The sequence below is a fragment of the Leopardus geoffroyi genome, chromosome B2 (assembly GCF_018350155.1).
Source record: "Leopardus geoffroyi isolate Oge1 chromosome B2, O.geoffroyi_Oge1_pat1.0, whole genome shotgun sequence".
In the NCBI taxonomy this organism is placed as follows: Eukaryota; Metazoa; Chordata; class Mammalia; order Carnivora; family Felidae; genus Leopardus; species Leopardus geoffroyi.
Genome location: NC_059332.1, coordinates 40030055 through 40057941, shown reverse-complemented (window position 1 = coordinate 40057941; position 27887 = coordinate 40030055). Strand labels below are relative to the sequence as shown.

The 27887-nt window shown below is 56.9% G+C and overlaps 1 protein-coding gene across 3 annotated transcripts; it reads right to left on the bottom strand.

The window, feature by feature from the left end:
* Positions 1–3005: 3005 nt before the first annotated feature.
* Positions 3006–19578, bottom strand: MDFI (MyoD family inhibitor). Of its 3 annotated transcripts, none has more exons than XM_045498161.1 (5): positions 19315–19578; positions 17600–17686; positions 9400–9582; positions 6257–6481; positions 3006–3832 (listed from the first exon to the last, which is right to left on the bottom strand). In XM_045498161.1, the coding sequence occupies exons 2-5, from the start codon at positions 17673–17675 to the stop codon at positions 3576–3578; spliced, it is 741 nt and encodes a 246-aa protein (XP_045354117.1). In that variant the 5' UTR covers positions 17676–17686; positions 19315–19578; the 3' UTR covers positions 3006–3575. The 3 variants fall into 3 exon arrangements, with proteins under 3 accessions (XP_045354117.1, XP_045354119.1, XP_045354118.1); XM_045498163.1 differs by lacking the exon at positions 19315–19578 and adding an exon at positions 18583–18668; XM_045498162.1 differs by lacking the exon at positions 19315–19578 and adding an exon at positions 17829–18022.
* Positions 19579–27887: the final 8309 nt, after the last annotated feature.

Sequence of the window (27887 nt, the reverse complement as noted above, 5' to 3'; positions counted from 1 at the left end):
CCCGTCCTGGCAGCCCCAGAGCCATGGAATGGCAGGGCGTGTGGCTGCGTCTGCCCAGCTCTGGGTACCAGCCGATTTAATTGGGATGCTAATGAAATGTGCTAAAGAACGGGGAGAAGCTGATAGCCGCTATGCAGGCAGAGGGGCGGCTGCCCACCCCTCCCCTCATTAGCCAGCCCCTCGTTATGCTACTTGCTCCGTCATGGGGCAAAATCTTTTGAGTCTGGCACACAAGATCACCCGGTGGTCTCGGGCAATCCTGGCCAGACACAACTGAACTTGGCCTCACCAGCTTCTCCGCCCATCAGTGTGGTAATGCCCGTCTTGGGTTAGATGGCTCAGGACATGATGCATGCCCAGTCAAGAAGGCTCCTGGGCCACAGGGGGCTGGTCTCCTGTTCCAACCCTGTGGTGACCATTAGATTTCCAGAGTCTCACTGATGTCCCATTGTCTACATAAAGAAAGTGAGGCCAAGTGAAAGAGCCTCTTCCCTGGGGCCCGCAGCAGAGCTAGTGCTGGAACCCGCACCCGCGGGAGTGGACATTGGGCTCTGCAGCACAGCCCCAGGCTGACCAGGGCTGGTTGTGGCTGTGGGCTCTGAAAATGTGAAGAGCCTGAGTGCATATACACGTGGGTGTGGTGTGCATGTGAGTGCGGTATGTGTGGCTTTGCAGAACGTATGTGGGTACGTGACTGTAAGGAGAGTCTGTGAGTGTGAGTGAATGAGTGAGTGAGTGTGTGTGTGTGTGTGTGTGTGTGTGTGCTGGGGGGAGGCTGGCTGAATCCTGCCCCTGTCCCGCCCCCATCCAGCTCAGCCTCTCAGGTTTCAGCCACTGTCCTAAAGAAAACAGCCCAGAGTCTGCAGCAGGAAATCGATATTTGGATAGCAGAGGCACCTCTTCCTGCCACGGTCTCCACGAGGGGCCAGGGCCAGGGAGGGGGCCTTCCTGCCCACCTGGACCAGACCTCAAGTTGGTCGGGAGCACCCCACCCCTCCTCCCGGCCTCCCTCACGTCCCTCAGACCCCAGCCTTCGGGAAGACCTGAGGTTGAGCAGGGACTGAATGGGAGCCCCCCATCATTGTACGCCCTCCTCAGGACAAAGAGCCACAGCAGTGAGAAAAATAGCGCTTCTGTGGCCATGGAAGGCAACGGGGCGGCCGTGTCAAAGTCACAGCAATCCCACCTTTCGAATATTCTACAGCCACGGCTTGTTCACGGAAAAGGGCATGTTAGCGCATGTCCTTGTTTGTAGCAGAGAAATAACTGGAAGGGACTAAGCAGGAGCCCGGGAGCTGGACGGAGGCTCGTCCTTCCGTGGAACTTCAGGCCGCTTTTCAGTGTGCTAGGAAGGTCCCCGGGACAAATGGTCAAGGGATAAAAACAGTGTAGGACAATGTGTCTAGAACCTTGACATCTTTGTAAAATAGAAAAGAAAGGGGCGCCTGGGTGGCTCAGTCGGTTAAGTGGCCGACTTCAGCCAGGTCACGATCTCGCGGTCCGTGAGTTCGAGCCCCGCGTCGGGCTCTGTGCTGACAGCTCAGAGCCTGGAGCCTGTTTCAGATTCTGTGTCTCCCTCTCTCTGACCCTCCCCCATTCATGCTCTGTCTCTCTCTGTCTCAAAAATAAATAAATGTTAAAAAAAAAAATTAAAAAAAAAAAAAGAAAAGAAAGAGAGAAAGGAAGGAAGGAAGGAAGGAAGAAAATAGGTGTAAAGGCTTGTATGTGCACAGGCTAGACTTCAGAGCCTTTCGTACTTTGGGCATGCAATAACTAAGCACAAAAATTCAGATGCACAGATAAATAAATGAACACTGGGGGGCCAAGCAGATGGGGTTTCTCTCTTGGCTTCCATTTTGACTATGTGACCCTGGGCAGGTCCCTTCCTCTCCGGGTCCTGAGTTTCCTATGTGGTCCTAGAGGTCGGGGAAACCTTGATGTTGGGAAAGTGAGGACTGTGTACCTGTGCATGGGAGGCGGGGGTGGGGGTGGGGGGGGTGGGGGGAGCTGGTGTAGGGGAGGCCGGTGGGGAAATCCTTCTCACCACCTCTTATTACCTCCTCCTGCTACAACTGTACCCCCCTCCCAAAGTCATGGGCTGCTCCTTCGTAGGACACTCCTTAAGAGAGTTGAGATTTCTTCTGGCCCTTTTTCTGAGCTCCTTCCTTCCAGAATTCCTCTGGGCCATTCCAGCCTTTGTTCCTGGAAGCGGTGCCCACCCATTTCTCAAGTTTACAAGGCCTTCTGCAGCCCTGTCTTCTCCTCAAGATGGTACAAGTCCAACCACGGGATGTTCTCTCTCTCACTCACCCTGGGCCCCTCCTGACTCTCTCCTGGTCGGGGATGGGGTAGGGAAGGCTCAGCCCAGCCAGGCCTCCCCAGTGTTGGAACCCCCTCCTGCAGTGCTCAGTGCTGTCCTGCCTGCAGACACGGAGGGCTCTGGCCATGGGGCCTCCCAGGCTTCTGCTAGTCCTGCCAATTTTCTTGTTCCTCAGGCCCCCTGACAATCAGGGGACTGGAGGTTGGGCTGAGTGACCCCCATGCAAGCCACGTTTGCTTTCCGGGGCCAGCCTGGGGGCAAGCCCAGGCTGCACCGTCCTGAGTCGACCCCTCCCCGGACACTGCTCTGCCACCGACACAGGGGGCACCCAAGCTTCAGAGCCATCACGGAAAGGGCTTCGAGAAGCAGGAGTCAGCAGGAGATTAATTAATCAAAACCCGAACACATCTGTTGTTAATTAATTCTATGCCAAGGGTTAACTCTTCCCTCCCTGGGCTTCCCCCCTTCCCTTTGATGGGAAGAGGGAAATAATGGTGGGGAGTCTGTACCCTTGCTGCCTTTCGGGGGACCGTGAAGGAGGGAGGGGAACATGAAGAGAACGGACCCCAGAAGGAAGGCTCATCCATTTGGGTGCTTCGTGTGTGTGTGTGTGTGGGGGGGGTGGGTGTTTGCTTCGGAGTCTCGGGGTCCGTGGACTCGTGAGTAGTCACGAGAGCCGAGGAAATCTGAGCTGGACAAATAACTTTATTTACAGCAACAAATAGAACTGACCCTCCCTCCATTCCCTCCCTCTCCCCCCTTCCAGTCGTCTCTATACCGTTCCTGTCCCTTCTGGCCCAGCCCTGCCCTCTGGGGGACTTCGGGGGGTCACCGCAGGGGTCAGGCCCCCACGGGTCCCAGGAAGGAGACTGGGGAGGGGCTTGGCCCAGGGCGGGCTGGGGTGTCTCACTTCACATTTTGCTGTCCTCGGAGCCTGGGCGGCGGGAGGCGGGCGCCAGGGGCGGTGAGAGGTAGAGGAGCGCACCGCCCGCCGGCCCCGCCTCCCCCGCGTCCCTGCGCCCCACGTTCACAGTGTTCCGCAGCCCAGGCCGCGGGGGCAGGCGCGGCTCCCACCCCAGCCCGCCCGCTCGCTCGCCGGGTGTCCGGGGCCACCGTCGGTCCCGGGAACCGCGAGGAGGCGGCGCTGCAGCGGCCCCGCCCCCCCCCCCCCCCCCCCGCCGCCTCCGCGGAGGTGGCCTCGCGCGTCCCCGCCCCCGGGCTGAGGGCGCGAGGGACCCTGCGGGGGCGGCGGCGGTCAGGAGGAGAAGCAGAGGCCGCAGCACTCCATGCAGATCTCCAGGCAGTCGGCGGACTCGCAGCAGGCGTCCACGATGCCGCAGTCCAGGTCGCAGGGCAGGTCGCAGTCGGCGCACTCGCCGGAGCCACAGCAGCAGCAGCAGAGGCACGAGTCCTCGGAGCTGCAGGAGCCGCACGTGGCGCAGTCCAGGACGATGTTGCACAGCGTCAGGAACTCGCAGAACAGGCAGGACAGGATGCAGTGGACGCAGCAGTCTGCGGGCACGGGTGGGGGGACAGGGCCGTGAGACAGCCAAGGGGCCAGGGACCCAGCCACAGGGGGCTCACGAGCGCTCCCCTACCCTCCCACAGCTCAGAGAAATGGGGATTCTTTCCAGGGCATGACCCCAAGGCACAGAGAGTTACATGCACCTGCCCCGTTGGCTTCAGAGCCAGGGTCTGAGCCCAGGCGGTCTGGATCCCGAGGCCCGCTCTTCCACACCCTGAGTCATTTATTTAACACGCGCACCGAGTGGTAGCCCCTCCCAGGCACTGTGCTAAGTGTTGGGCATAAATGAAACTCATTTAAACTTGCAAGGATTCCATGAGATGGGGCCACTCTTAGCCCCACTCTACAGATGAAAAAACCGAGGCACAGAGAAGTCACTTCAAAATAGACCCAGCAGAATCCTGCCATTCTGCTGCTCTCTCACTGGTCGCCCCACTCCCTGCCTTTGACTACCCCTCCCTGCACCCACTCCCCACACGGTAGCCCAGAGGGACCCTTGCAAAACCTCAGTGGAGTCCATCCCTCCTGTGCTCAGAGCCCTCCAGCGGCTTCCGCCTCACTAGGAGTAAAAGCCAAAGATCTCACAGTGGCCCCCACGGTCCCACGTGACCTGATCTCCTCCCACACTCTGTCCCCCTGGATCACTCTGCTGTGGCTTTCCACAACCACCATCTCTGTGACCTGCTGGCCGCACCCCAGCTCCTTCAGCCCCGCCCCTGGCCTGCTTCGCCTCCTCCCTACCCCCAGGACTTATCACCTTCCTTGGCTCTGCACAGCTTTCTCCTCCTACTAACATGTAAGGCAGGCGTCTTTGTCCGCTGTAGTCACTGGCATGTTACTAGTCCCTAGAAGGTGCCTGACATCGAGGTAAGTAAATGGTAGCTGAATTAACGCGTGAGCCTACCCTTGGGCAGCCAGCGGGGAAACGGTGGAGCTGGGAACCCAAACCAGGCAGGCTGGTTCCACTCAGTGTGCTGCCAGGATGCTGAGCTGGCATCCCTCCTAGGGGCTGGGCACGCGACAGGTGGGCCCCTGGCCTCCCCTCCAGAGAGTCTCACACCACGGAGGATCTGACTCTCTTGCCTCATTTCTGTGTGGAGGGACTGTGTGGAGGGACAGCTCGGAGCCCCTGCAACCTACCTGCAAACTGAACGAGGGCGTTCTCTTCAAATGCAGATCCGATGGAAGTCACTACCTTGTTTAAAACCCTTCAATGGCTCCCTATTGCCTTGCAGATAAAGTCTAGGTCCAGGGTAGAGTTAACCAGGTGCCTCCCACCCCCAGAGCCCCTGCCTTTTTGGAGTCTCACCTTTCCCCATTCCTTACATAATTTCATGATCTAGCCAAACTAGCCATTTCTCACTTCTGTGTTAATGCCCCTCCTGGCTAGATACTCCTACTCACCCTTTAAAGCTTGCTCAGACACCTTGGGAGCCTGCCCAGACTGGTTCTCCCCAGCTTTCTGGGCTGGTGTGGGGTCCCCTGGGGTTGTTTGCATAATCTCCAGTGTGTGGCTTTGTCAGTGTATTTATCACCCCATATGGTGATTACCTGTTTGTCTTTCTCATGAGAGCTTTAGAGGCCACGGACTGGTTACCCAGCACAGGGCCTGGCTCGTAGCAGATGCGCAGTACATTTTAAATGAACGAACACTCCCTTCATAATTAAGACTGTTGGGCAGAATCTGTTCTGTGGGAAAGTTGGTGAACACATTACGTGCAAATGTGCACACTGAATCCTGTTTGCAGAAGACCAGGCCGGACGGAGTCCCCCGGAGTGGACAGGGCTCACTTAAAAATTCTGGGGTGAAGGTCAAGTACCACTGAGCTACAGGGGGCCGTCACCCATGCTGAACTGATGCCTCATGAGGCGGGAAAGCTGGCTGCCCAGGGCGGCCCTGCAGAGGCCCCTCTGCATTGCAGGAATGATGGCTGGTGTATCTGGGTTCTCTGACTTCCCGCCGCACCACGGCGCCCCACCCCCACCCCCGCCGGAGCACACAGTCCTCGCTGCACCCCCATGTGAGTATCTGATGATGGTGCCTCATTTTATTCTGCTGGGTGTCCTGCTCTCACTAAACAGAGGGTCCATTCCTTGAGGGAAGCTGTGTTTCCAGAAACGGGGTGGCTTACACAGGCTCAGCCCACATGGTTTTCTTCCTTGTTACGGCAACTCTCCGTGAGCAGAGATGGGGAGGGGCTGGTCTCGAGAAAGCAGCCGTGCCTCGATTTACCCACCAGGTGTAGTTGGCCAGATTCCCAGGCCAGTCTCCTGGGCCCTACCCTGAGGTTCAGAGCCCGTAAGCCTGGCGTGGGGCTGAGACTGAACTTCTAACGAGCAACCTGGTGAAAATGCCGCTGCATCATGCCTTCGGAGGCCTCTCCCAGGGAGAGGTGGGATGGGGTGCTTACCTTCCTGCGCCTGGAGGGGGATCTGGGAGGCAGCAGATTTGGTGCTGCTCTTGCCCTTCTTGCTGCCCTGGCTGGCGAGAGACGGGTGCGTCTGCAACTTCCGGTGGGCCTTGGGGCCACCCAGGGCACCATTCCCCGCCCGCCTGGTGCTGCCCAGCTCCGAGGGGTGGCCTGAGCCATTCGCCACTAGAGGGGTGCAGCCCAAGGGGTTCCCCTGAGGCTGGCCTAGAGAAATAATGAGAAAGGTTAATGGGGGACCCCGGGGTGGGGGGCCACAACCTCCCAGAGCTCTGGCCCGGTCCTTAGATACACCACAGGCCAACTAGCCGGCCTTGTATTGTGCAGATGGGGAAACTGAGGCCCAGAGAGCAGAACTGATGTGCCCGGAGGCACATCAGGAAATAGCAGAGTTGAGCCTGGCCCATGACTCCCAGGCCAGTGCTCCCTCCAGAAAAGACAGAGGTGCAAGGCAAGAGGAGGGACTCAGAGCCCTGGACCCCATCTTCTTACCCCACATGAACTCCATTCTCCTGCCCTTGGAGTCCTGGGGTTTTGGCAAGAGGGACGGTGGTCAGGGGTAAGGACTGTTTGGCTGGGGTGAGGAAGGACAGCAGCGAAGCAGTTAACCTTCACCTCGGCCCCTGCCAAGCCCCCAGCTGTTTTTGCCCTTCGTGTGCTGGGTGATTTATTGGAAACATCTGTTTGGAGATGAACGCCCTGGCCCTGGACTCCAGGGGCCCTCACAGCCCCTCTCTTCCCCTCGGCTCCCCTGCCCTGTCCGCCTCTGTGGGGTGGCTGGCAGAGTCTGCTGTGGGGCCCTGGGGGTCTGGGTGAGAAGGGTGACAAGGGAAGAGAGGCCAGCGATGGGGGAGGGGGGGTCCCTGAGGCCAGGAATTCTCTGAGTCCCCATCTCAGGCTGAGGGACCGAACTTCAGCTTCATCAGTGGGGTACAGGGAAGCTGGGTCTGGGGATCCCCCCCAAAGCACCCAGTCCCTTTCCTCACCTCAGGTTTGCTCACCTGGATGGCATGGTTCTGTTCACAAGAGATGAGGGGAGGTGTGTGTGTGTGTGTGTGTGTGTGTGTGTGTTTGGGGGAGGGGAGGGAGAAGCAGAGCTCTGGGACCCCTCAGCCACTCAGGGCTGCTGACCCCTGGGGAGGACTCTGTAAATGTGTAAGTGTGGGACACTGCCATCTCTACGCACTGGGGTCTGGGTCCCCGAGTCCCGGCATGCTGAGGAGAGGGGAAGGTGGCCTCAGCGCGTCCCCTGACTGGGGAAGCGTCCCCTGGTTGGGCCTTCTAAGAAATGGTGGCGGTCACGTCCAGTCAGGGAGCACTGACTGCTCGCCTCCACCCTTCTAAGCACTTGTCATGCTAATTCTTCTCTCACCAAAGCCTCTGAGTATCTCCATAGGGCAGGACCCACCTTTCACAGAGGAGGAAACGGAGTTCTAGAGGAGTACAGTAACTTGTCCAAGGTCCCACAGCTAGTAAATGTCGGAGGTGGGTCCGGCCTGGAGGCTAAGAGCTGGGGCTCGGGACGCAGAGGCAGGAAGGGAGCAGAGGCTGGGAGATGGAGGACTGGGGAATAGGCTGCTACATCACAACCATCACTAGTCTCGGAACTAGTAGCTTACGTGTGGAGCTGTGATGAGGTACCAGCACCGTGCCGAGAGCTTTCTGTGTCGTAGTTGTGACAGATCGACTATTACCGGCCCCATTTCACAGATGAAAAAACTGAGGTGTGGAGAGGGTAAAACCTGCCCAAGATTCCACAGCGAGGAAGTGGAGTGGGGAGGGGATGGAGGCTGTGAGAAAGGAACCGAGGACCAGGTGGGGAGTCAGGAGAGGATGGGAGCAGGGCTCTGGAGCAGCTCCACGCTGGGAGACTTTGGCCCTGAGGTGTGGCTGGTGCCTGCATCTGGGTAAACAGGGGTAAGGCCATGGGAAGCAGCCAGGCCTGAATCATCCTGCTCCCACCTCTTGGCCCCGTGGTGGCGGGAGACCGGCCTGAGTCCTTGGCCAGCTTCCGTGCCCCCTGCCCTGATGCCTAAACATGGGCACAGTGACCAGAGGGCGGGAGTGTGTGGTGAGCTGAGGGCCCTGGGAGGTTCGGGCAGACACAGAGCTTGCCTGTGGCCATAGCCGTGGGGGTGGCCGTGGGGACTGAGTCACAGAGCAAACACTCGGGCCCATAGACACAGAGGTGTCTGTCCGACTCCCATCCAGGCCCCCTCCTCTGTGGCCACGGCGCTGACCTCTTTCTCTCGATTCTGCTGGTGGGTGTGTCTAGAGGAGGCTGAGGGCAGTGCGCTAGCAGGATTTAGTAACCCCGACTTCCAGGGAGTCCAACTTAGCCCCAGATGCCCTGGCTGAAGGCAGCTCCCTGCTGAGCCCTGCCAGCTGGGCAGGAAGGCATAGGAGAGAGCACTGGGCCGGGAGACCTGAGTTCCCCAGCTGTGTCCAGGCTGAGTGGTTCTGTGTGCCTCAGTCTCCTCATCTGTAAAATGGACTTGGCAAGAGCTATCCTGCTGCCTCGCTACAGGCTGCTTTGAAGAGTTCGTGAGATCCTTTAGGGAGAGAAGGTTGGAAAGTACAAATGTGTCTTCGGATTTTGTGGATCTTATTATTAAATACAAATGGCTCTGGCTGCCCCTCCCCCTCTCTCGAGAGCGAAGGGGAAGAATTCCCTCCCTCCAGGACCTCCTCGAGCCAAGCCTGGGGGTGGGCTCCCTTCTGCCCAGGGCAGCTGGGGGCTCCTCTCCTGCCTCTTCACCCTTGACGCCCGGAAGGGTGGGATCCAGCGGGGCTCTGCTCTGGCTCCCTGCCCCCAGCACCCCCAGCCCCCTTCTTCCTTTCATACGGCCACACGCCCTCTTGTCCTGAACCATATCGCCTGGAGCCTGTCCACACTCCTTGTGAACTGATCTCATACCAGTCATTTTGTCTGTGGCGGTCTCTTTCCTAGACAGAAAGGACAGTGACCACGTCACAGGCCTTTCCGTCGCCCACCCCTCAAGGTCCTGGCCCTGTGCTAGGCTCCCGCGGGCGACGGCAGCGTTTCCGCCAGCCCGTATGAATCGGATTCCCTGGCGCGACCCCTCCATGTTGCCACCCGCATCCCCTGGCTCCCTAGGACTCACGTGTCACAGCTTCTGTGGGGCCGTCGAGGTCAGTGCTGTCCAGGGCCTGAGGGGCCCCAGGGCCATTGCCTTGGGGCATGGGGGGTGCCGCCTCTTCCAGGGAGTCCTCCTCCAGCGCTGCCTCCACAGGGTGCGTGGATCCTGTTACTACCTCCAGCTCAGGCAGGAGGGGTTGGGTCTGGGCTAGAGAAAAATCAGACGACGAAGGTATATTTTCCTGGTGCCCTCCTGTCTGCCCAGCCCTGGTCCCCTTCCCACAGCCCAGAATGCCATGAGCCCTCATTCTCTGTCTCTTTGTACCAGCTACCCAGCCCTTACCCTATCTGGCAACAGTGCCAGGCTCCAAAATAGAAAGTTCCCAAAACAAAACCCACGAGGGATCAAGGGTGTGTGTGTGTGTGTGTGTGTGTGTGTGTGTGTGCGTGCACGTGAGTGCATGTGTTTACATGTGTCCGTGTGGTTGTCAGGGAAAGGGGCCAGATATGTGCAGTGTTTTTTTTTTTAATGTTTATTTGTTTATTTTGAGAGAGAGAGAGAGACAGAGAGCACGAGTGGGGGAGGGGCAGAGAGCGAGGGAGCCGGAATCCCAAGCAGGCTCCTTTCTGTCAGTGCGGAGCCCGATGCGGGGCTCAGTCCCACAGACTGCATGACCTGAGCCGAAATCAGGAGGCGGACGCTCAACTGACTGGGCCACCCAGGCGCCCCAGCGATGTGCAGTATGAAGGGAAGTGGGGAGAGGAGGCAGAACCGCGGAGCAGGAGAGAACAGACAGATGGTCAGTGATGGAGAGTAGGGACAGGCATCGAGAGTGATGGGGGTGGGGGGCTCATGACTTCAGCTCAGGTCATGATCTCGTGGTTTGGGGGTTCGAGCCCTGCATCAGTTCAGAGCCTGCTTGGGAGTCTCTCTGCCCCTCCCCCACACTCTCTCTCTCTTTCTCAAAATAAATTAAAAAAAAAAAAGAGTGACAGGGGAAGAACCAAAGGGACAATGAAAGGTAGAGAGAGAGAGAGACAGCATCAGAAGGCAGGTTTGGGCACCAAAAGAGGGAACCCCTAGAATCCCCATGACAGACAGCCTGGGACAGGAGGGAGGTTCAGTAGAGAGAAAGTGAGGGGGAGGCAGGTAAGGATGGGGACAGAGGCAGAGGCGACAGAGAAGGGAACATGGTTACCGGAAGGGCGAGAGTGACAGATAGGGCGAAGCCCGGTCAAATAGAGAGGATGAGAGCAGGAGAAGGAATCAGAGACCTGGGGGTGAGGAGAAGGACGGGCCTGAGGCGGAGGGGCCGGGCAGGAAGAGAGGCAGGGAGCCGGCCCAGGAGGCTGGGAAGAGGCGGACCGCAGCCACAAGTAATTACAGTGAGGAGCTCAGCCCCTCAGTGAAGGGTGGGCGGAAGGCAGAAATGGAGCAACCTTCAAACCCACAGCTCCTGAGGTGGCAAGACTAGGGCCCCCTGGGCCCAGGGCAAGAGGGTTAGGGGGATGGGAGGTAGGGGAGGGCGGCAGAAAGGGGCCTGGACTCCCAATCCCCTCCCCCACCGTGCCACCCCTGGGGTGCGGGAAGGCCTGACTGAGGGTAAGCTGGGAGCCGGGAGGGTGAAGTCGGGGGTCATGGGGCCCCGGAGCCAGGCGGGCAATTACAAGGTACAGGGTGCAGCCTGATCCTGTCATCAGACCACCGGTTGTGTATTCAGGGTAACGGGCTCAGAGAGGGTGCTCCCCGCCCCCCCCCCCCCCCCCGCCACTGCATGCCATGTTGGAAGCAGGGGAGACGTAGAAACAAGAGACACAGAGAGACACAGAGACCACAAGGGCACAGGGAGAGGAGAGCCACAGGCAGAGAAGGAAAAGAAAGGGCAGAAACCCAGAGAGTAAATGATCAACACCCGCCTGTGCCCACCACACAAAGTGACCGAGAGAGACACGCCCAGAGCGACCGAGAGATAGACAAAGACTAGTCTTGGAAACAGAGACAGACTCAGTCACAGAGAACACAGGGACATGCATACGCTGTCCTTCTTTGTCCTTCTCCAAAAGAAGGGGGTAGGGAGAGGAGAGTGATCATTAGAGGAGTCGATGAGGGCTGGGCATGCAGGTCTGGGGGGTGGGAGCAGCCGGAGGGGAGGGATCCATCCAGGGGCTCCGCTGCCTCCCTGGGCCCCGAGCAATCCTTGTTCCAAAGATCCTGGTCCCCATGGCCAAGGGGACGAGGCCCCGGGAACCCAAGTAAACAGGACAGACAGCACTAGACCGAGGGACGTGCTCACACCTGCCTGGGAAAACCACAGGCCCTTCGAAGAGACAGGAGCTGGGGCGGGAGGGGGGCGCAGGGCTCCTGAATCTTTGGAGGGCAGCAGAGTTATGTGTTGGGCGCCCCTCACGGTGACCATGGCTGCTCCAGGGAGGCAGGGGGAGGGTTCCCTCCAACCCCACCCACTCTTTGGGCCCGGTGAAAGCCCCCTCACTACCTGGGGTAAGGAGAGCAGAGTCAAACGCCTTCTGGAAGATCATACGGGTGGGACAAGAGGAGCAGGTGAGCACAGAGACACCCGGGGAGGAGCAATGCCTACCAGATGGCACCTCTCCTAGCCCTGAGCCTGGTCTAGACAACAGCTCAGACATGGCTCCTGGGGGCTAAGACCAAGCTGGTGCGAACATGGAGGTTCAGGGTTTGAGTCCTAACTCCCAGGAAGGGAGGAGCCTGACCCGTTCCAGCCTTTGGCCCTAGAGACACCGTGCCATGGCCCTGACAGCCAGCACTGTCCCTCCCATGTGGTGTCATGAAAAAGGCCTGAGCATGGAGCTGGAAGACCCACGCCCTGGCTTTTATCAGTAACCAGCTTGGGCAAGTGACCAGAACTTGTGTTCCCTTGTGTGTACAGACAGGTCCTAGTGCTTATCCCTCAGGGTTTCAAAGAGTAGATGAAATGTTCAGCAGTCCCCTGGCATGTAGGGGGCCATTCATGAACCTCTCCTCCCTCCTTTCCTTTCCTTTCCTTTCCTTCCCTTCCCTTCCCTTCCCTTCCCTTCCCTTCCCTTCCCTTCCCTTTCCTTTCCTTCTTCCTTCCTTCCTTCCTTCCTTCCATTCTTCCTTCTTCTCTCCCTCCTTTCCTCCCTCCCTTCCTTCTTCCCTCTCTCCCTTTCCTTCCTTTCTTTCTTCCTTCCTTCTTTCCTTCCTTCCTTCCTTCTTCTCTCCCTCTCTTCCCTTCCTTCCTCGCTTTCCTTCCTCCCTCCCTCCCTTTCCTTCCTTCCTTCCTCCCTCCTTCCCCTTCCTCCCTTCCTTCCTTCTTCTCTCCCTCTCTTCCCTTCCTTCCTCGCTTTCCTTCCTCCCTCCCTCCCTTTCCTTCCTTCCTTCCTCCCTTTCCTTCCTTCCTTCCTTCCTTCCATCTGTCCTCCCTCCTTCCTTCCCTCTCTCCTTTCTTCTTTCCACCTTCCCTCCTTCCTTCCTTCCTTCCATCCATCCTCCCTCCTTCCTTCTATCCTTCCATTCTCCCTTCTTCCCTACCTCCTTTCCTTCCTTCCTTCCTTCTTCCCTCCCTCCCTCCCTTTCCTTCCTTCCTTCCTTCTTTCCTTCTTCCCTCCCTCCCTTTCCTTCCTTCCCTCCCTCCCTTTCCTTCCTTCCTTCCTCCCTTCCTTCCTTCCTTCCTTCTTTCCTTCCTTCCTTCCTTCTTTCCTTCCTTCCTTCTTTCCTTCCTTCCTTCCTTCCTCCCTCCCTCCCTCCCTTTCCTTCCTTCCCTCCTTCCTCCCTCCCTCCCTTTCCTTCCTTCCTTCCTTCCTTCCTTCCTTCCTTCCTTCCTTCCTTCTTCTCTCCCTCCCTCCCTCCCTCCGCCATTGGTTTAATATGTATTAAGCAGTTACAATGCAACTTACAATACGTCAAGTGCTGGGTAGACCAAAATGAGACAGACCAGGTCACTGCCCCAGGAGTTCTCTGTGGGGGGTGGGGGGCGGTCACACACACTGAGGGGCAGGAGGTACGCTAGGCTGTGGAAGCACAGAAGATGGGCACTCATCCAGGGGTGAGTGTGCGTGCTGTGTCTCTAGGACATTTCCCGGAGAAGACAACGACCACACTGGGTCTTGGATAATCAGCAAAGAAGGGGAAAAAGACATTTCAAGAATAGCAGCGGGAAGCCAACATCCCAGGGTGAACGGTTACATCGTGAACAAGGGAAGCCACAGTCATTTGGTGGCGTTGAGGCTGGTGAGCCTAGAGAACTGGGGCCTTGTGGTCGCTTCCCAGGCTTTCTCCTGAGGTCACTGGGGGGCACCGGGATGACACCATCCGTTCTGCCACAGAGGGAGCCAGGACTGCAGCTCCCTTGGCCCCCCTCCAGGGTTGGAAAGGGATAAAGGTGAGAAAGCGGGGTTAGGGAGACTGGTCCCCATTTCTGCCCTCCACCCCTAGTGTCACCACTCTCTGGCGGTCTCTCCTTGTAGGTCACCTATGGGGCTGGTGACCTTGAGGCCAGTGCAGACAGGAAGTTAGACAGCCCAGCCCAAGTTCCGAGGAGGCCCTCCTGGAGGAAATGGGCCATTCTGGGGCAGGGCTCAGACCTGGAAGGTTATTAGGGAGGAAAGACAATCCACTCCAGTCATCGTGACCTGGAAACACAGAGGACAGGCCTCCTGGAGTGAGGAGGGGACCCAACAGATGCGACCCCGAGGGCACAAGGAACTCGTGCTGAGTGCCCAGAGACACGGAAGCAGAACGAGGAGGCATTAAGAAGTGGCGGGGAGACCTGAGCTATGACCGAGATACTACCCAGATGGCCCAGTGCCCAGGTGCTGGACCAGGAAACAGCTTTCCCTAGAAGCCCATGGAGCAGAAAAGTCAGATGAGAGGTGGAGCTCAAGTGCTCAACCAAGAGACCAAGCCCCAGCCCTGCATCTCTCTCTAGGGTCTCCATCCACAAGAGGGAACTATAGAAAGGCAGCAGTCCCTCTGCCCTGACACACTTTCTTCCCTAACACAGGATAGGGTTCAAGCCAATGCCCTGAGTTCTGGAAAGGCCTCCCAGAAGGGAGCGGAAAAGTCCCGTTTAAATCTGCAAGCCCAAGAGGGAAGGTAGGGAGACCCACAACTTCAGCAGGAGCCCTGAGGTCTCCTTCCTCCTGCTGTCCTCCAAGGTGAGGGGTGCTCCTGGACCGCAGAGTACGGGGAATTTCTTTCGGTGGGATGGGTTCCCTCTGGGGCCCTTGTTCCGGAGCTCCCATGCCTGGTCTCTCCAACCCAGCCCTCTCCATTATCTTGTGGGCAGTGGACTCAGGCTTCTCCCCCTTGGACTTCTGCCCGTCTCTGGAGAGGGCCAGGATCTCTCTGCTCAGAGGGTAGGGACTGGAACCTCGGACCCCAATCTCTACTTGGCCTGGCATTCAAGGCCCCTCAGTCTACATCTTCAGTCTGATGAATGGACAGGGATTCTGTTTCCAGGCAGCCGGACCTCTCCATGGTCTCAGGTCACCACCGAGCCTTCTGACCAATCCACTCTGGCTTACACACTCCTCTTGACCGGAAGGCCCTACCCCTCCCTTCTCCCACTCCTCCAATCCAACCTGTCCTTCATGGCCCAGCTCCAGCTTCACCCTTTTCTCTAGAAAGCCTTCCCTTGATCTTCAAGCCAACAGTCCCTCCTTGGAGTGGCACGTCTCCTGAGAACTTAGGGCCCACTTAACACCTGTTGTTACTTATATCTCACAGTGAGGCCACAGCTCCTCGACCAGACAGACTGCAGCCCTCCCCAGCTTGCTTCCTTGGTGTCACGGTTCATCTCTGCGCCCCCAGTGGGCACTCAACAAATATTCCATTGGTGAGGACTGAGTCCTGGAATTTGGAACGCCCCAGGTCAGGGGCAGGAGGGAGAATGAGGGGGTGAGGACTAGGGGTAGCACTTGGCTCCAGACTCCAAGAAGGCGAGAATGTGAGCTCACTGGATGCACACTTGGGACACATCAGTCCCAATCCCAGCCACCAGGCTGAGGACTGAAGACAGCCTGAGCTGGCCAGTTAGGCTGGGTCGGGTTGGTTTTATTTTAGGTCTGAAGGCTCCAATTCCCCAGGAAATTCAATTTAGAACCAAAAGCAGGAATGTGACGCCCCAGTGCTGGACAGAAATCTGCCGTGGGTAAGGGAGCCAGGCTCTCCGGGGCTCACAGGGGTGGGTGGGGAGGAGGTACTGGGGGAGCCAAGGGTGTGGGGGCTTGGCCATTTGCCCCAGCCAGAGCTACCCTGAGTCCCCTTGCACCCTGTCTGCATCTTGGGTGGCTGAGGGAGGGGGGGAACTTGCTCCGAGGCTGTCCTGCCAGCAGGGCCCCCAGAGGCAGCGCTCCGGCCTTGCTGTTCTGTCAGCCCTCAGCAGGGAGTGTGGGGGATTCTGGTCTCGGCGTCTGTGGGGTTTTGGCTGGGTCTCCTGCGGTTTGGGCTTCCTGGGCAGCAGGGTTCTTTCTCCCAAGGCGGCAGAGCCAGGCCTCCTCGAGTTATGAAAGCCACATTGTCTGGCCCAGCTCAGGCTGGGGAGGGGGCTCGCTGGGGCTCTGGGTCGGGGGAGCCTTAAGTTACAGCCTAGAGTTTACCCCTCCAGGTGGCCCACCCTCCCTGAGCACATCCAGCCCCCTTGGCTCCCTGCGAGCACTCGGAATGGGTCACACAGGACAGTCGATCTTGCAAGGAGGTAGTGGGGGAGAGAGCGGAGAAAACGAATGAGCAGAGAAAGAAGACAGGGCGGGAGAGAGAGGGTGGGAGAGAAAGAGGAGAGGCCCGGAAAGCGAGGAGGGGTGAGAGAAGCCGAGAGGGAGAGAGGTTCCCAGACACAGAGAAAGATCCTTCCTGGCCCTCGCCCCAACCTCTCTCTCCAGGCTGAAGAAGGAGTCCACTTCTTGGAGGAGCTTATTCTCCAGAAGTCTCTGCTCCAAGAGCCCCACAAAGAGGAGAGAGAATCTGAGGGCTAGCGGGGACACTCAGCAGGCACATGAATCCCATCTACACGCTGGCCCTTGGCCAGACATCTCCCACTTGTCCTTGCCCTACTGAAGTGGCCCTGGGTGTGCACCAGATAGACCTGGGGAGGTGACAGCCTCTCCAACAGGCACATAGGCCCCTATGGGCAGAGGTGGAGACTGAGGCCAGAGAGGGGAAGGAAATTGTCCAAGGCTATGCAGGGAGTTGGTGTCAGAGACCCAGGACCAGACCTTCTTTATTCAGAATCTCAAAGAGGGGAGAAAGGGAGAGTGGGGGTGGGTGAGAGGAAGGCAAAAGAATATGAGACTAACCTAGAGCTGAAGTCCCGAAATCTGGGCCTAGATTCTTGTTCTCCGCCACACTGCCCCCCAACAAATCCCCACTTCTCCCGGGCCCCGCGTGCCACTGTGAGCCTCAGTTTACATCCGCACAATGAGGAGAATGGACTGAGAGCCACAGCCTCAGGGCTCCCACCCCATATCTCTCTCTGGCAGTCGCAAAGCCTTCCTGGGGTGGGAGGCTCCCGCAAGAATCCCAGAGAGGTTACAGACCCTGAGAGGTGGGGGAAGGGGCATTTTACTCCAGCTATGGGCACTTGGTTGGAGTGTGTGTGTGTGTGTGTGTGTGTGTGTGTGTACGCGCGCGCCTGCAGGGTGGGAGCGGCGAGGCCCGGGTGGGGAGGAAGACGAGGGAGACAAGATGGCAAGGAGGGGAGGGGCCGGGTCCTGCAGCAGCTTTCGGCGGACAAAAGTTTTCTGGAAGCTCTAGGCTCTGGTTGGATTGGGGGAAGGGAAGGAGAGAAAGACTCAGACACCCCAACCCCAGCCTGAGGCCCCCATAAATATTTACACACTGGGCAGAAACGGTTGGGACACAAGTCCCAGACGGACAGACACCGCGGGGTGTGTGTGTGTGTGTGTGTGTGTGCGCGCGCGCGCGCGCGCGCCTGGTGTTGGGAGTGGGGGTAATTGGAGCCAGTTTGGCGCAGCCGCCGTCTCCATTCGGCCCTGCCCCCATCACCCCAGCCCTCTACTCTCCTTGGACCCAGTCCCCATACCCAGTCTCCTCACCCCCACCTCCACCCAAGCTCCCCGGAACCGTCTCCCCGCGTCTCCCGGAGGAGGAATGAGAATTAACAAATCCCCCCAACCAACTCCCCCACCCCCCCCCACCCCTCCTTCCCCCGGCTTGGCCGCCCACCCCGCACCCTTCCAGTCTCGCTCTTCAGCCGCGGTCCTACCTGGGCCCGGGGCTGCGCTGGGGGCTCCATGGGGCGCGTCGCAGTGAGGGGGGCGCTGGCCACTCACCTGGGACATCGGCCCGGGACCTGCAGAAAACAGGGCTCAGCGGGCGAGGCCGACCTTCCCCTAGCGCCAGCAGGGGAGGGGGAACGCGCAGGGGAGGGGGGGGTGATCCGGCCGCAGACGCGTGCCTCCCCCCTTTCCAGCGCGGCCCCCCGACCAACTTACTCGTGCAAGCTGCGCGCTACTCGCTCAGCCGGCGGGGATCACGGCGCGGAGGCTGCCATGCGCGCCTGCGGAGGGCGCCCCAGCCGAGGGGCCGCTCGGCTCCCCGCCGCTCGCCCCGCGCCCCCTCCCCTCTCACTCGCTCCTTTCTCCCATTTCGGCGCCAGCTCGCGCCGCTCGCCCCCTTCCTTCTTCCTTCTCCCTCTCCAGCCCCCTCGCTCCTCCCCCGCTCGCCTCTCCCCTCCCCTCTTCCCAGGCCCACCCTCTCCCCGCCCCCTCCCCGGCTTCCCCGTCGCCCCCTCCCCCCCACCCCCACGTCCCTTCCCCGCGCCGGGCCGGGCGCTGCCAGGGCCGGACACGTCTGTCCGCGGGGCGCCGCGGCCGGAGCCCCCACAGGAAGCCGATTCCGCGCGTTTCCTCCGCGACTTCGGGGCTGGGCCCCAGTCTCCCCAAATCTCCGCCCGCCCCCAGGCCCAGCGCCCCGAGGGGCCGCACCAGGGGCCGCGCCCTCGCCTTCTCCTGCCCTAAACTCTGCAAAAGTTTTCGGGAAATCAGGAGAACGAGAGAGAGAGAGAGAGAGAGACAGAGAGAGAGACAGAGAGAGAGACAGAGAGAGAGAAACCGCTGTGACCACAACCACCTCGAGCCAATGGTCTGAATAATTGTGGCCCCAAATCTCGTCCCAAAGATGGGAGTGATCAAGGCCCTCGGGCACCCTTCGCCCACCCCCTCCGCCTGGGGCCTGGGGCTCACAGACCTCGTGCCCACTCCGCCAGAAGCTGTCCCTCCGGGAAATCCGGTTAGTGACCATCTAGCCTCCCGCGTCCGGTAGCAGCCCCGAGCATCCCTAATCCGCACCCCCCCCCACGCCCGCCCCCTGCCCCGGCCCTGCCAGCTGTGCGTGGGAATTTGTGTCAGAAAACCAACTTTGGAGGCAAAGAGAGGTTCTCCGAGTTGAGCCCTTCTTTTGGCTCCAGACCGCAGTCCGAGGCCTTCCGAATTGCGGGTGTTCGGGGGGAAGAGAGAAGGGGCCCCTCCAGGCAGGGACAGCCCGACAGCATATCTGGAATCGCGAGCTGAGTCCCTCCTCGGGGCCGTGGGGACAGGAAGGGGCCGCCATCAGACAGCCCGAGGTGGGGGGGTGGGGGGCGAGGACCTTCAGCGTGACCCCGGGACCAGGTCCCCGAGAATGGGGGAGGGCTTGGAGCCTGCGGCCCGCTGGGCGCGCCCGTGGGATGATCCTCAGGTGGGGCCGCCGCTGGGGTGACAGCGTCTGGGCCACACTTGACCCGGGCCGCCTCGGAGCCGAGTCTGGGCGCCCCACCACGCCGGCCAGTGAGCAATTAGGGAGGCGGCGGCGGCGCCAGGCCAGTTCCCCTAATCCCGCCTTCCAGCCCGGGCTTGAAGCAGGGGGCTGGGACACCGGGAGCCGAGTGAGTGACTCGGGGCCTCTCCTCGGCCTCCTCCAGCCCCCGCAGTCGCTACTTACGCCGCTCGAAGGCCCCTGCGGCGCCGTCGCGGCAGGGGCAGGACCGCCGTGGCCCCACGGCGCTCGCTCGCCGCGCTCTCGCCACCCGCGGCCGCGTCCCTGTGATGACCCCAGGTGGCTGCGACCGGAAAGGGGGGGTGGGGAAGGGCCTGGAGGAAGGGTCCCGCTCCCGGGGCCCGGCTGCCTGCTGCGGGGCCCTGGCCTGGCGCCCCGGGAGCCAGCCCGGACCAGGCTGCGGTCTGGGAGCTCTGGAGAGCAGAGTGAACTCCCCCTTCCTGGCAGGGGCTGAGTCACCGGGACGCACCCGCGCCCGGCTCGGCGACTGCTGCATTCTTACCGGCTTACCTGGGCCAGCGGCGTGGGCCTCGCCCTCCTCCAGGGCGGTGGGGGGAACGTTGTCTCCAGGGACCTGTCTCTGCCCTCTCCTGCACCACAGGGCCCCCTCTTCAACCACACCCCCTAGATGGGCACCGTTTCTCCCTTCTCAGTCTCTATCCAGGGCCCCTAAACTCTGGATCAGTCCAGTCTCCCCACCTTAGGGTCCCAAGTCGCCTGCTTGCGCCCAAGTCCCAGGAATCTGGCCCAGGACTAATATGTTTGTTTTGTTGGAAATGTAAAATAGGCTTTGAATCGAATCCCCACATGCTGGTTTTACAGGTGTGCTCAGTTTGTGAAAATTCAGCAAGGTGAGCGTTTCAGGTACATGTGCTTCGTTGTGTGTTTATTATACATGAATAAAGGTTTAAAAAATCAACACTCATCGAAATCAACATTCCAGGACAGAGCACAGTAGGATGTGATGGCCAGGTGGTGGGCCTTGTCATGGGACTACAGTTCACATCCCAGCCCCACCATCCATACGTTTCCCTGGTGAAATCTTTGCATCTGTCTGAGCTTCAGGAGGGATGAATATTGGGGCCCTCGGTGTCAAACTCAATCCTTTTACTGTTGTCCAGGAGCAGGACTAGGGTAAGGTATACGGGGCACTTGGCTGGGGTGCAAAATTTAGAAGGATGCCAAGATACATAACGTTTTAATCCAATTATTTTAGTGTTTAAAACACCCAAATCAGCAAATTCCAGCCCTGCCAGCTAGCTGCCTATTTCCATAAATAAAGTTTTATTGGAACCAGGGCTGGGGTTAGAGTGAAGCCAGGGAGACAGGATCCTGCAAGTTCAGGGTTAGACCCTGCGTTGATTTACAAAATGTTGGCATTTTGTGCACCGTGGATTTTTTTGCATTAATTTTGATTTTTAGATATATTGCAGGAAGATACTGTTTATTGTCATTACGGTGTTTTCTTCTTCTTTTTTTAAAGTTCATTTATTTTGAGAACAAGAACAAGTAGGGGAGAGGCAGAGAAAGAGAATCCTAAGCAGGCTCTGCCCTGACAACGCGGGGCTCCATCCCACAACTGTGTGAGATCACAACCTGAGCCAATATTGAGAGTCAGACGCCCAACAGACTGAGCCACCCAGGCCGCCCCTTCATTATGGAGTTTTTTTCTGAGGCCCCTTGACGTTTTTCATCTGAGCCAAGTGCCCTGATCACTCTAGGCCTTGCACACCACTCTCCCCGAAGGACCTGGGTAGGACCCCAGGGCAAATGAGTGGAGGTTTAAGATGCCACTCCCACCCACGCACACACACCAGGCGGGCTCTGCTCCCCTTGTCCGGGCCCGGCTCTCCTGGGGCCCGCTGATCGGTTCAGAGTCAAATGCCGAGCGCTTAACAGTGGCCTCCGGGCTCTTCCTACCACCACCCTCGTCTCCCTCGCTCATTCTCTTCCAGCCTGGCTGCTTCCTGAGTTCCTGTTTTCTCCTTGCCTCCCGTGCCGGCCTCAGGGCTTCTGCTCTTGCTCTACGCCCGGCTCAGAGTGTGCTTCCCCGAGATCTCCACGCGGCCCCCTTCCTCACTTCCCCTTCTCCTCTGCTTGTGTCACCTTCTCAGAGGCCATCCGGGACCCTTCACTGTCCCCTCGCACCACTTTTGCTTCACGGACCTTTTCGCCGTGTTTTCTCTTCCACGTGTTTGTTTATCGGCAGGAGGAAAGCTCCGGGAGAGAGGGGACTCTGTCTCATCTACCAGTGTATTCCCTGGAGGCTGTCTGCCACAGAGAGCTCAACAGATCAGTTTCCCAAGAGGCCGGAGGGGGAAGGGGTTGATTGCATGCCACACAGTGAATGGGTTGAAAAATCTTACTAAATCCCGGGTGTCTAGACTCCCAAACCAGTGCTCCTTCCAGCCTCCGGGGGCTTATCAAATCCCCTCCCCCGACCCAGAGCCCTCCGGGCAATGAAGGGTGACCATGACCCCATGGAGCTCTCCCATCTAGTCCTTTCTGCACAATGCGCTCACAAGTCTGGCCCGGGCTCAGCCCCTGGTGTCCACCCTTTTCCAGTGTCCGGCAGGCATGCACAATTCTTCCCGGCTTCCTGTCTCTGGCTCAAGGCCAGTCGGGAGCGGCTGGGCCCGGTTCCGCAGCTGGATCGCAGCTGTGGTCTCTGCTGTGCCCGGGGGAATGGGGGACGGGACACTGTGGCGCAACCTCCCGGCAGAGGGCTGTGTAGAAGAGGGTGTGTTTGTGTGCAGTGGGGGCTGCCGGATGGGAACTGAGAACCTCCAGCTCCCCTCCCTGGCTCCCTCCCTGATGGGCACCGTGTGGGGAATGGAGCTCTGATCCTGGCCTTCCTGAAAGAGATGCCATGTGAGCTTGGACCCCAGGCCTGATTCTGTCCCTCTCTTCTGTTCTTGGGGGTAGGTCACATTCAGTAAATGTGCGCTGGGTATGTCCTGTATGCCATCCCCTTGCTAGACATTTCTAGGTTCGTTGCTTCCTTCAAAATCCGCGCGGTCTGCTTTGTTATTATGCCCATCTTACAGACGAGGAAACTGAGGCCCAGGTAAAGTGACCTGCTCATGGCCACACAACTGGTAGTGGAGGTAGCTGGGACTTGTGCCACATTTTCTGAGGCCACATGCAGTGCTCATTCCATTCCGGGCACAGCCTTTAGCACGTGGAGGGAACCGTGATATTCTTCATGATGTGTCTGTCACCTCCAAGCGGCTTGCCGAATAGGGAGACACGACCCTCTGCACCTCTCCTCTGTCTCATTGGTAATCGGGGTACCCGGGCACTTGGCAGAGTGGAAATGAGTTGGTTGGGTGTCATGGAGACCCGAGGTGCGTCTTGGTTCGGTCGCTTCTACCGAGCTGGGTGATTTGGGGGCAAATCACTGCAACTTTCCGAGTGTCCAGTTCTGGGAGGAGAGTTCCCACCTCACAATTGGGGGGGGTGGATTGAGTGAGCGCCCAGTACAACGTGGTTGTCTCTCAGTAAATGTTAACTCTCTTGCCGACACTTCCCTCCCCAACGCTCACTCCACAGCAGGTGCCGGAGGGGGGGCGGGGGGCTTCAGAGGGCCCCATGGTTGCTGTTCTGGGTGATACACAAGTGCTTCCCATGCGACAGGCACAATGAACAGCACTGTGCGTTAGTTCCCCGGTTTAATGTTCCAAATAGTAAATATCGATTAATGCTAATACCGGTATTGCCCCCATTTCACAGATGGGGAAACCAAAGCACAGAGAGGTTACGCAACTTGCCCTAGCCCCGCGGCCCTCCGCAGGGGCCGTCTTCCCCGGGAGAAAGGAGGTGGCTTGGGTCATCACCGCTGCTTCACTCTCACATAGAACTTCTTCCCCTCCATCCCTTCGCCGTCATCCCTATGGTGAGTTAACTCTGAGCTGTTATCCACATATAAATGTCCTCTTGCCGTGACCTCCAAACTTTTTTTTTTTTTTTTTTTTTTTTTAGTAATTTAACTTTATAACAATGATAAGTTGACCTGTTAAAATTTTTCTGGACAGTGCCAGATTTTGGATTAAAAAAAAATTTTTTTAATGTTTACTTATTTTTGAGAGAGAGGAAGACAGAGCGTGAGCGGGGGAAGGGCAGAGAGAGAAAGACACACGCACAGAATCCGAAGCAGGCTCCAGGCTCTGAGCTGTCAGCCCAGGACCCGACGCGGGGCTTGAACCCATGAACTGCGAGATCATGACCTGCGCTGAAGTCGGAGGCTCAACTGACTGAGCCACCCAGGCGCCCCAGGATTTTTTTAGAGCAGTTTCAAATTCACAGCGAAACTGAGCACAAAGTACAGGGAGGTCCCATCTACCATACACCCGTATATCACCCCAAGTCCAGAGTTCACATCGGGGTTCACTCTTGGTGGTGCATGTTCCATGGGTTTGGACAGATGTATAATGAGCATATCTACCACTGTGGCATCAGACAGAGTTGTTTCACTGCCCTAAAACCCTGAGCACCACTATCCTCTTCAAGTTTTGCCTCCGCAAGAATGTCATGAATGTTCACGTACAGGTTTTTGTGTGGACATAAATTTTCCACTCATTTGGGTGAATACCAAGGACTGTGATTGCTACATTGTATGGTAAGAGTATTTTAGTTCTGTAAGAAACTGCCAAACTTCTTCCAAAGTGGCTGTATTGATTGGGGTGCCTGGGTGGCTCAGTTGGTTAAGCGGCCGACTTCGGCTCGGGTCGTGATCTCGCAGTCGTGGGTTCGAGCCCCGCGTCGGGCTCTGTGTTGACAGCCCAGAGCCTGGAGCCTGCTTCGGATTCTGTGTGTGTTTCTCTCTCTGCCCCTCCCCCGCTCATGCTCTGTCTCTCAAAAATAAATGAACATTTGAAAAAAACGTACAATTCAATGATTTGGTGTATATTATGTTATTAATTGCTTTAAATTGTGGTAAAATATATATAACACAAAAAAATTGCCACATTATTTTTAATCGCGCAATTCGCTGGCATTCATTACATTCGGAATGTTGTGCAAGCATCACCGCTATCTATTTCCAGAGCTTTTTCATCACTCTGAACAGAAATTCTGTAACTCCTAAGCTATAACTCCCTGGGTTTGCTTCCTAGGGTGGTCATGACAAAGTACCAAAAACTAGGTGGCTTGGGGCGCCTGGGTGGCGCAGTCGGTTAAGCGTCCGACTTCAGCCAGGTCACGATCTCGCCGTCCGTGAGTTCGAGCCCCGCGTCGGGCTCTGGGCTGACGGCTCGGAGCCTGGAGCCTGTTTCCGATTCTGTGTCTCCCTCTCTCTCTGCCCCTCCCCCGTTCATGCTCTGTCTCTCTCTGTCCCAAAAATAAATAAACGTTGAAAAAAAAAATTAAAAAACAAAACAAAACAAAACAAAAAACTAGGTGGCTTAACACAATAGCGGTTTATCGTCCCCACAGTTCTGGAGGCTAGGAGTCTGAAATCAAGGTGTCCACAAAGCCACGCTCTCTCTGACAGCTCTGGGCAAGGCTCCTTCCTGCCTCTTTTAGTCTCTGGTGTTTACTTGCGGTCTTTGGCATTCCTTGGCTCGGACACACATGGATCCAGTCACATGGCCTTCTTCTTCCTGAATTCACATCGTCTCCCCTCTGTGTATGTGTGTGTCTGAGTCCAATTGCCCCCCTTTATAAGAACACCAGTCATATTGGGTTAGGGCCCCCCCCCCATGACCTCCACCTCGTTCAATCTGCACGGACCCTATTTCCAAATAAATAATGTCACATTCTCAGGTATCAGGGATTAGGACTTCAGCACATCATTTTGGGTTGGGGAGATGCAATTTAATCCTTAATATTCCCTATTCTTTCTTCCCCCCTACCCCTGATAACCTCTGATATACTTTCTGTCTCTATGAATTGGCTTATTCTAGATATTTCATGTAAGTGAAATGAATACAAGATTTGTCTTTTTGCGTCTGGCTTATGTTACTTAGCATAACCTTTTTTTTTAAATCTGTATTTTTGAGAGAGAGACAGAGTGTGAGTGGGGGAGGGACAGAAAGAGAAGGAGACACAGAATCGGAAGCAGGCTCCAGGCTCTGAGCTGTCAGCACAGAGCCCGACGCGGGGTCGAACTCACGAACCGTGAGATCATGACCTGAGACAAAGTCAGACGCCTAACTGACTGAGCCACCCGGGCGCCCCATCAAGGTTCATTCATATTGTAGCATATCAGAACCTCACTCCCTTTAGTGGCTGAATAATATTCCACCGTATGGATAGACCACATTTTGATTGCCCATCCATGTACTGAGGGACATTCAGGTTGTTTCTGTCTTGTGGCTGCTTTATTTTTTTTTTTTTAATTTTTTTTTTCAACGTTTATTTATTTTTGGGATAGAGAGAGACAGAGCATGAACGGGGGAGGGGCAGAGAGAGAGGGAGACACAGAATCGGAAACAGGCTCCAGGCTCTGAGCCATCAGCCCAGAGCCCGACGCGGGGCTCGAACTCACGGACCGCGAGATCGTGACCTGGCTGAAGTCGGACGCTTAACCGACTGCGCCACCCAGGCGCCCCTCTTGTGGCTGCTTTAAACAACGCTGCGGTGAACATTGGTGTACAAGCGTCTGTCTCAGCCCTTCTTCTTCCAAACTGTTTTGACAGGGCAACTTTTTAAATTTTTATTTTAATGTTTATTTATTTTTGGGACAGAGAGAGACAGAACACGAACGGGGGAGGGTCAGAGAGAGGGAGACACAGAATCTGAAACAGGCTCCAGGCTCTGAGCCGTCAGCACAGAGCCCGACGCGGGGCTCGAACTCACGGACCGCGAGATCGTGACCTGAGCCGAAGTCGGCCGCTTAACCGACTGAGCCACCCAGGCGCCCCTAAAAACTTGAGCATCAATCCCGATGTGTGTCTCTTTACTTACAAATTATATGCCTGTGCTACTGACTTAATATAACATGTATGTAAGAATCATCATCCAAGTAGAAAAGTAGAAAGGGGGCTGCGTGGCTGGCTCAGTCAGTAGAACACGTGACTCTTGATCTCAGGGCTGTAAGTTCAAGCTCCATGTTGGGTATAGAGATTCCTTAAAAATAAAGTCTTAAAAAAATAAATAGGGACACCTGGGTAACTCGGTTAAGCATCCAACTCTTGGTTTCGTGCCATTCAGGTCATGATGGCAGGGTCATGAGGTCGAGCCCCACATTGGGCTCCTTGCTGGGTGTAGAGCCTGCTTAAGATTCTCTCTCTCTCTCTCTCTCTCTCTCTCTCTCTCTCTCTCTCTCTCACTCTCCCCCTCTAACGCTCATGCTTGTTCTCTCTCTTTCTCTCTCTCTCTTTAAATAAATTAATAAATACAATCATAAATAAATAAAAATTAAAAAAACAAAAGTAAAAAATGTGAGACAAAAGGTAAATATGAATGAATCTGAGACAAATAGAAGTAAATATAATTAGGCGTTCCTTCCCGAATCCCGCTTTGAAGGCAATGATGTACTCCTCTTCCTGAAGGAATATATGTGATTGACAGACAGCCTTGTCTGTTTGGGAGATTCATGGACTCCCAGAGAACCTCATTAAAAGATTATTTGACTAAATCGGAAGGACCACTCTGGGGTGGCGGTTCAGGCACCTGCAGCCAGTGGTATTTGGAGGTAAGGGAGCAAAGATCGTATCCACCTGTGTGGCCATGTTCCGCGTCTGTAGGCCTTTGAGGGCAATCTTGATATTATTGAAGAGAACAGAGAAAGCAAAATAGAAGGCAGGCATAGAGCGTGGGATTGAGGCAGGTAATCAGAAAGCACTTCTAGGGGTGCCTGGGTGGCTCCGTCGGTTAAGTGTCAGACTCTCGATTTTGGCTCAGGTCACGATTTCACGATTTGTGAGCTCGAGCCCCGTGTTGGGCTCGGCGCTGAGCATGGAGTCTGCTTGGGATTCTCTCTCTCTCCCTCTGCCCCTCCCCTGCTCATGCTCGTGCTCTCTCTCTGTCTCTAAAATAGTATATTAATATGCTTATATTAATATATGAATTATTCATAATTAAACATATATATGTTTGAAAGAAAGAGAAGAAAGAAAGAGCGAACTTCTAAATAGCCATGAGAATATAACGGGACTGGGGGGGGGGGTGAAGGAGGTAGTAGGAGTGAAGGGAGTGTAGAGTTTAGAGGGGGTATTTGTGTATCCTGGTCCCTGAAGATGCCCATGGCCTACCACTGGGGTGGCAGGTGGTCTGGCCTAAAGCAGTCTGATGGGTGGGAACATGTCAGAGTCCCTCTAAGGGGCAAGTAAGTCACTGAGAGTTTGGGTTTGGGTTTGGGGTTTCCCTTCTGCTCTGGGCCTTGCAGTAATAAGAAACAAAGCATTTGGGGGGGGGCGCCTGGGTGGCTCCGTCGGTTGAGCGCCTGACTCTTGGTTTCAGCTCAGGTCGTGATCTCACGGCTCGTGGGTTCGAGCCCCTGCTTGGGATTCTCTCTTTCTGCTCCTCCCTGCCTCCGTCTCTCTCTCAAAATAAACAAACTCAAAAATTAAAAAAAAAAAAAAAAGGCATTTTCACCGTATCGTCTCACTTATTGCCCTCGGTAGCAATTAGCGTCCAGTCAGGAAAGCAGAAACCATTCTAGGGGCTGCAAGCAGAAGGGGGTTGAGTACAGGGAACGGGACACAGACGTCTTGGAAAGGAGGAGGCGGTGCTCAGAGGCGAGGAAGCTGCTAAGGTCCCTGGGCTGGAGCCCACAGCCTGCATTTCGTGTTGAG